Genomic DNA, 8,475 nt, shown 5'->3' with positions numbered 1-8,475 from the left:
GTTCTAGGCAGCCTTATTCAAACAGCATGGGAGAGAGGATATAAAAACCAGCACAGATCAGCATCCAGATGCACCAGCACTAACGTTTATATTCACACACCTGTTAGTTCCTACTTTACCACACAATCCATTTTCCAAAATATAAAGAACTTCAGCCCATTATCCTGGCCTCTGGAATGGGTACAGAAAGAATTATCCAACCTGTCTTCCTAATCACAGATGAAAATTATTCTAGGAATTTGGGGAACATGACAGATGCAAGGAACAAGAGAGCTAATGAAACATGCAAACTTTCCTAGAGCAAAGGGGGAGATTCACAACTCAGGGGACAATCAGATCCTTCTTTTATATGGAGACTTCATGGTCGCTGCTATGATCCCTAGCTGAACTGACACCCCAGGAGTTCATAGCTCAGAACTCTGCACAGTTCAGGAGCAGCCCCAGCATCCCTCTGGGCCCCTGTCTAAGACACTGGTTTAATGAAGCCATAATCTATGCATTTGATGAGACATTCCCGAGCTGTCTGAACCACTGCTGCCCTCTTCTCGTCCGGCTCTTGTTTGCCCACCACAGTCAGGATCTCCATCAACTCACTCTCCACCAGCTTCTTGGCCAGCTCAGCATCAGCCGCCACCAGGTTGTAGGCAATGACCAGGCCCCGGTGTTGAACTGATAGCCGGTCATGCAAGCAAAGCCGCTGTAGGATCTCCAACCACTGAGTCGTCTGAAGGTGGGGAGGAGGATAAGGAAGGATTGGAGGAATCAGTGGGGGGATGGAGAAAGGAGATTTTGGACAAGATAAACAAGATAAATCTGGGCCTTGGCCAGGCCCAGATCCTGAGCTCTGAAAGGGCAAGCACACATCTGGTTATCTGTATGGGACTCAGCATATGCCCACTTGAGCCCCTTGGGACTAGCTGGGTGATGCCCATCTCCTTACCAGGACCAGGGCAGGAATTGAAGAACTAGAAGGAACTTGAAATGATCCAATCCTTTTCATTTTATAAGTGGAGGAATTGGGGTTCAAGGAGAGGAAGTAACTTAGCTATGGTCCCACATCTGGAAATAGTAGAGAATAAACATCCACACATCCATTTAATTTTTAAGCATCTTGAGAAGCAAAGGGACAGGGCCACTGCATGCCTGAGTGGAATGGGAATGGAGGGTGTTCAGAAAGGAGGATTCTAACCCTGGACGCATGCACAACGCCTGCTTCTGCCAACCCAGGTGCCCCTTAGAGACATGCCCTAGGCATGCACTCCACCAGCCCTGACTTCAACTGGAATTAACACTGGAGTCTGGAGTGTATCCTCTCCTCCACCCCTCCTCCATCTCTCTCCTCCATTCCCAGTTGTGAAGCAGCCCAACTACTGTACATGGGGGAGACAGGACTCTAGACCACTCTGATCACCCCCCAGGAGACAGAAATGGAGCTGAGAATAGAACCAGGAGGCTTGACACTTACAACATTCAACAGACACAGAAAAGAATAGTTATCAGTATGGGTTTTGGAGTCAGAGAGACTAGTGTTCAGGTCCCAACTCAGCCACTTACCAACTGTATGACCTTCACTAAATTATTTAACCTCTCCAAGCCTCAGGAGCCTCATCTGTTATCTTACCTCATAATATTGTGATGATCTAATGATATGACACATGAAAAGAGCTTAGCATGATGGCTAGAGCATAGTAAGAGCCCATCAAGTAGAAGTGGACAGGAATGATGATTTTAGGCACTAATCCAACAATTTCCCCTTTGCTTCCTCAGACCTGTTACCCTCCAGTGGTTAGCAGGGATACCTTTCTACGTACACCGCTCTCAGATGGGGAGACAGATACAGAGAGGAAGAAAAGGCAAATTATTTCTTCTGAGCTTCTAAGCAGACTTTCGTAAACTCTGCACTGTATCCTACCACAGGGAAAGGAAAGGAAAGTTCAGCTAGCTGTGGTAGGGTTCAGGGAAAGATTTTATGCTGATGCGTAATTGATCATGGGTCTAGTGCCTATCGCTCCCTGGGACAGGAACGCAGGCAGGATTTCTGAGCCCCTTGGGAAGATGGAAGAAGTGGCCAGGAGTGGGTTGCAATCCTGAAGGATCCCAGTCCCCTCCTATCTAACTGGCTGTGTGGTGTTGGGCTATTACTTTTCTGAGCTCGGTTTCACCATCGGTAAATGAGGATGATAATAATCATGCCCACCGCACAGGGTTGTTGGGAAGATGGAATGACATAATAGGTGCAAGCACTTAGAGCAGCGCCTGGAGAACAGTAAGTGGAGGAGTCACAGAGCACCCTGCGGGGCCTGGTGACAGAAATGTGTGACCAGTAACTTCAGCAGAAGCTGCTTTAGGACAGCAGCCTGTGGTCCCCAGGCTGAAAGCACCCCACCTCTGATCTACTCAGTCAGAATATCTGGGGAAAGTGTTTTAACCAGCCCTCCGTGTGACTCTTACACACCTTACAATTTTGAAAAACTTGCCTTAGGGAGAGTGCTGAAGGCCAGGGACCAAGCAGGATGAGCTACATCTAGGAGAGAGACCCCTCCCCTGGTGCCAGGACAGCATAAGCCCCCATGGAATTTAGGGAATACACACACACACACCTGCCTTAAGCTGGCTATCTAAAAGAGCCTGCCTTTAAAGCAGACTTGCTTTAAAATATTTGAATTGAGATGTTTACTTTTTTTTGAGATGTTTACATTTTTCACCATCAGTGAATATGATGCCCACAAACTAAGTTCAGTTTGGTGAAATAAGGAAAGTTTCATTTTGCATCCCCTTGTTTGCGGCTGTGTCAATATCACTCTCATTACACCTGCTGAGATGGCCACGGTCCCACAAAGGGTCTGGTCATCACGTGAACTTAAGAGAATCTGCTGCCTCTTCGCCAAACTGTGGATGGTAACCCAACCACATCCATTCTTCTCTTGGGGAGCTCAGGGGCTCCACGGCAATAGTTAGTGCTATTATTATTATTGTCATTATTCTTAAGAAATGACTTATAAGCACCACCAAAGTGAGTTAGCACACTTAGGGAGTCCAAATAATGAGTGTAAGGGGTCGAAGCGTATAGATTCTCCTCTCTTTAGGTGGTAGGAACAGATACAGGGGCTGGCCTCCCCCCCAGAGGATCATACAGGGCAGTGTGGTCTGAGGGTAGGGGGATTCCCCAGAGTCCCTAGGGCCCACTCTCACCACTTGAGTCATCTTGAAGCACAGTTTCTTATGTGCTGCTGTCAGCATGGCCAGGGCCCCCGCGGCCGCATTCTGCAGCTTGTCATCATCCTCCCCGCAGAGCAGCACCACCAGCTTCAGCCGGTCATTCCCGTCAGCCAGGAACCTCTCCTGTACCTATGGGAGGCGGGTACATGGCTCAGAGAAAAATGCCCCCACCTGCCCAGCCTGGAGAGGGAAAGGTGCATCTGGAGCCATATTCTCTGACCCAAGATCCCTCAGAGCTTCTCTTTGAGCAGCTCACCCATGACACCTCCTCCTTCAGGAAGTCTTCTCTGACTAGCTAGATGAAAGTGCTACAGACTCCTCCAGCTAAAAGGTTAAAGAGAATAAGGGGTTCCTTGTATAGCATTTGCTGTCGCCTCTGTTTGCATTCAGCTCTCCAACCCCTGGGGAAAGGGCAGGCACAGACTCCTGAAGGGTAGATGTTGCCTGAAAAGCCATGTTTCACTTCCCTTTGGGGAAGCCTGGACTGTTTCTCCCACAACAGATGGGCCTTCAGGGTCTGCTATTAAATGACTTTGCAGTCCCTGAAGGCACAGAGGCTTGGCAAGAGCAGCAGACAGTTGGGTAGTTTACATGGTACTCAAGAGCTGCTGTACCATTCACCAGGTGAGGGATGAGGCTTCCCAAGCACCCAAAAGCCAGGAGAAGAGCCTCCCGGGGCCCAGGGCCCTGACATGTCTGAAAGCACACTGACAACCCCCCCCCCCCGCCACCCCTCTGCTCTATAGTAAAATCTGGTTGGTTAAATTTAAGGGCATTTTGTTGGGTGAGGTGTCCTAGAAGGGGAACGCCAAGAGGGGTCAAAGGTCACAGCTGCCCAGGTTATAAACCTCTACCTACATCTCCCTGAAGCTGGAGCAGTGGTCCTCAGAGGTAAGAGTATAGTGATAGTCAGTGCAGTCCCCTCATGGGGCACAGGTGTGACTCGAAAGCAGCTGCCCGACTGCATTCCCCATCTCTTGCACTAAATACGGCCATGACCTCATTCTCATTACAGAACATGAATGGATGTAATGTGTGTCACTTCCAGGCCACCATAGTGGAGCGCTACAGGGGTCTCTCCTGTGGTCTGTCTCCCCATTCCCCATCTGAATGGAGACCACTCTCAAGGTGGCAGAGGGAGAGACAGTTCTTTTTTTGGAGGGGGGGTATAGTTATTGATGATTGAAGATGGCTGCATCCCTAAGTCATTGCTTGGAAGCGAGCCACCTGATCCCAACGTGAGCGAGAAATGAACTTCTTTCCTGTTGGGACCACTGTTCATTTTGATTCGGGTTGTTGTGGCAGCTGGTGCTCCCCGCTGGGGAGGCTGCTCCCCATCCCATCACTCTCCCCTCCGCTGTCTTTGGATACACTCTCTTCTCCCACGTGGCTGCCAGGCCCCCAGCCCAGCCTCAGGCCAGCTCCCTGGTGGACTGTGGTAGCTTTATTTCTTTTGACTTTAAAAGGCTTTCATGGATCAGGTTTTCCTCCTATAACAGTGAGAACATCCAAGACTTGAGTTAAGAACTGAAGGGCAACAGAGCGGGTCTCACACTCGGCCACTAGCCCTGGTTGTCATGTTAACAAAGGGCCTCAGATTTCAACCCTGTTGTTACCTCTGATGAGGTTCTACCTACAGGCACAGCAGTGCTCTGCCAGGATGGAAAGAAGGAGACATTCATTCATCATGTGATAATTTATCCCAGTACCAGACCATGAAGCCATTGACGTGTTCTGAATTCATTTTATTTTTACAAATCCTATAATTATTCTGTGACGAACACAGTTATAGTGCATTGCAGTTTCTATGGAAACAGCGATCGTTCATTAAATGTTAACATTTAACATATTCTAAAATCGTTTGTAACTGTTTTTGCGTTTCTTCATTTTTTTATATATGTGGAGCTTCAACAGATGCAAGTGGTCTAGCCTCTCTTGACATCTAAGAGGCCCTGGCCTCATATCTTTTTTGCTATGAGATTATTTAGTAAATAACTTGGGGAAATGGGACTTCTACAACATCCAGCCCAAGCTTTGGGGTCAAAGCCACAGCTAGGGATGATATTACTTTGTGTATTTTCCTTTGTCTTCTTTGTGCATTATATTCCTCTCGGGGTCCCTATAGGGAGGGAGGCTGTCATCTAGGAAAGATTCAGGGATTCCTGGGTTCTTTGACAAAATGTTGCCTTAATACCACTGTAACAGCCCCCAATCTAGCGCCAGGCCCTGACCTGTGGCCCGACTCTCCATGCCTTGATCACTCCCATCCTGAGCCCCCTCACCTCCTTGCTCACCACCATGTTGCACATGCACTCGGTGGCTGCCTGCCGCAGCTGGTCATGGTTCTCAAACATGTAGTTCTCAATATCTGGCAAGGCCTTCTCCTTAAAGATCTTCTGCCTAGGGTGTGAGGGGTGGAAGAAGAGAGGCTGCTGAGTCCTCTGTAATGAGCATTTGGGGTTTTGGCCACCCAAGGGCCATTCCACATCCTCAGCCAGCATGGTTTAGATGGCAGTAATCCCACCCCCAGCTCCAGGAGGGGCGTCCAATGACATAGCACAGCATCCTGGCCATAGCAACAGGGTCTGGGATGAACATGTCACCCAGCTGGAGATTCTCTTGTATTATTGCTGGGGACTGTCTTTCTCTCTCCTGCTGGAGATGAAGCCAAGAAGATGTGAAGTCTGGAGCAACCCTCATATGATCATGAGAGAGGGGAAGAGCCTGTCTGAAAATTAAGACAATACAGACAGAAGAGGTGGAGAGATGTAGGATCTAGGACAGCTTTGTAACCCCTGCATCAAGCCGCACCTGAATCTGGTTTATCCCAGATGAGTCATTAATGACCTGAGTCATTAAATTCCCTTTATGCTTAAACCAATTGGAGTTGAGTTTTCTGCCACTTGCAATCAAAAGAATTTCAACCCAATCCCACCATCCCCCTGCTTCCGGGGATGGGTGGGGACACTTTATCCCCACCCATCCACCTGATATCTTTTCTACTACTTCAGAGAGAAATGTCTTTCCAGTCTCCTTTGGCTTTGCACATTCACTGTGGTCTTTCCAAGTGCTAGCTCAAATCCCTCCCACGGTCGTTTCTACCCACTGCCTTCGAGCCTGTCCTCAGAGAAAAGCACACACGGTACCTGTGACATTTCCACCAACACTTCATGGGACACTTCTCTCCACCCCTGCTCCCTCTACGCCCCACTCACCGGAGTTTGTCACTCCGCGCAGACAGGTTGGTGAGGCCTAGGAGAGCCTCGTAGTTCTGGAGCCCATCCCTCTGTGTGTCCAGGAGTCTCACAAGGGGCCGCACCACCTCGTACACCTGTGGGGGGAGGCGTCAAGGAGTGGTCAGGTAGAGACCATGTCCCCCCAGTCATTTACAGGTGCCCAGCTCTAGAATTTCCAATGCACATGCCCACCCATTGTCTGATTCAATCTTCACAATGATCCTGAGGGGCGGGATTATTTCCTTTACTTCGCAGATGAGATAACTGAGTTTCCAAGGGGACGGCCTTGTTCGTCAGAGGTAGAGCCAGGCCTGGGATCCACACACCTCCAATTCATGGCCCTCTTTGTGGCAGCACCACGCCCCCTCCCAGGCCAGGGGTAGGATGACAAGGGGAAGGGCCCCTGGGAGCAGATTCCTCCCATCACTACCACCCCACCGCCCCCATCACCCACCCGCTCCCCAGGGAAGGCGATGTCCGGATTGGAGACTGCAGCGATCTTCGCTAGAGCGTGGGCTGCCTTCACCTTGCCCACATCTGTGCCCTCCAAAGCCAGGGGAATCAGGGCCTGCAAGAAAGGGCACAGTCACTCCTCGGTCACAGATGTACAGAGGCCTCTCTCCCCAGCCTCCCTCTCCAACTGCTGTCTGTTCCATCAGAAGTTCAGGAAGACTCTGTAATAGAGTCAACTCTTGAGCATCATGGAAAACAGTTAAATTCTTAATCACGGATTCACTCCCCTTGGTTCCCAGCACACATGGAGATCTTCGCCCGCCCTCTTCCCCACCCATCCATACGTTCATGTGGCTTTTGGAAAAATAAATCAATCATTTTTTACTTTCTGACTAAGTCAAACCTGATCGTAATAGCGGCCATTCACTGAGCACCTCCTATGAGCCAACACTTAAGTGTATTTTCTCTAATCCTTGTGACATTCTGGAAAGTGAGTGTGTGATGTTCTCCCTTGTTTTACAGATGAGGAAACTGTGGCTCAGGGAGATTAAGTAATTTGCCCAAAGTTGCGCAGTTAAAAAGGGGACAATCAAGGACTAGATGACAAGCCTTCTATAGCAAAGCCCACGGTCTCTACTGCACCAGGGTTCCTTCCAGTAACAAGGAGGATAAATGGGATCCCACAGTAAATCCCATGACACTTCATAGACTTAGGCACCGACAGCACAGATACCTTAATGACTGTATTCCAGAGGTCGGGTTGGGGCAGGGGGTGCATTATTCTTGGGCCAGGCAAAGAACGTGCACACACACATACACACACAAAGAGACACACACGTACACAAATGAAGAGACACACACAGAGACACATACATACACACAGAGACACACACAATTACACACATACACACACAAACACACAGAGACACGTATACACACACACACAGAGACGCACACACACAGACATACACACACATACACAAGTGTGCTTCTCCCCAGTGAAGCACCTTCTAGGATGGCAAGGACCCCTTAGCCCACCCAGTGTACCTTGCCACCACCTTGAGCCACAATGGTACCTCGGTCCTTTGGGTTGTCACACAGTGCCAGGAATACCCTGGAGAGCAAGGATAAAGGACATTCAGTGCATGAGCACACCCTTCCCAGGCATCAGCAGGCCCAGTGAAACTCTGGGAAGTGCTACCAGTGAGCACGTGCCCCAGAACTAACCTTGGGAAGATACTGCCATGGACATAAGTCACTGGGGAGGAAGTGAGGCCAGATGTAGCTGCAAACAGCGGCCCCATCCCTGTTTAGGGAGATACCAAATGGCTCCCTGCTGCCCACCACCCAGGAGAAACTCTTCCACATGGAAGCACCCCAGGACCACCATGTTCCGGCCCTTGCCGTCCTCTCTGGTCTTATCTAGCACCACTCTCTCCTGTGCACTCCATGCTCCAGACATCTCCCTGGAGAACCCCGTCCTCATTCACTCATTCTCCCTCCATCCTCAGGGTCTTTGCGTACGCTGTTCCCTCTGCCTGGAACCCTTCCTTCTGCTGCATTTGAG

General features: G+C 49.7%; 1 protein-coding gene across 3 annotated transcripts in view; it reads right to left on the bottom strand.

Annotated features, from left to right (window-relative positions):
• Nucleotides 1-457: 457 nt before the first annotated feature.
• UNC45B (unc-45 myosin chaperone B) overlaps nt 458-8,475 on the bottom strand; it is a 29,358-nt gene continuing 21,340 nt past the window's right edge. For all 3 annotated transcript variants that reach the window (XM_061177163.1, XM_061177164.1, XM_061177165.1), the window contains 6 exons: nt 7,956-8,022; nt 6,910-7,023; nt 6,435-6,550; nt 5,502-5,619; nt 3,193-3,348; nt 458-724 (listed from right to left, as the gene is read on the bottom strand). In XM_061177163.1, the coding sequence (XP_061033146.1) occupies nt 464-724; nt 3,193-3,348; nt 5,502-5,619; nt 6,435-6,550; nt 6,910-7,023; nt 7,956-8,022 (832 nt within the window). In that variant the 3' untranslated portion in view covers nt 458-463. The remainder of the gene's footprint in view (nt 725-3,192; nt 3,349-5,501; nt 5,620-6,434; nt 6,551-6,909; nt 7,024-7,955; nt 8,023-8,475) is intronic.

The sequence above is a fragment of the Eubalaena glacialis genome, chromosome 19 (assembly GCF_028564815.1).
Source record: "Eubalaena glacialis isolate mEubGla1 chromosome 19, mEubGla1.1.hap2.+ XY, whole genome shotgun sequence".
NCBI classification, from domain to species: domain Eukaryota; kingdom Metazoa; phylum Chordata; class Mammalia; order Artiodactyla; family Balaenidae; genus Eubalaena; species Eubalaena glacialis.
The sequence above is the reverse complement of the archived record's forward strand: the minus strand, read 5'-3'. Positions and strand labels throughout refer to the sequence as shown.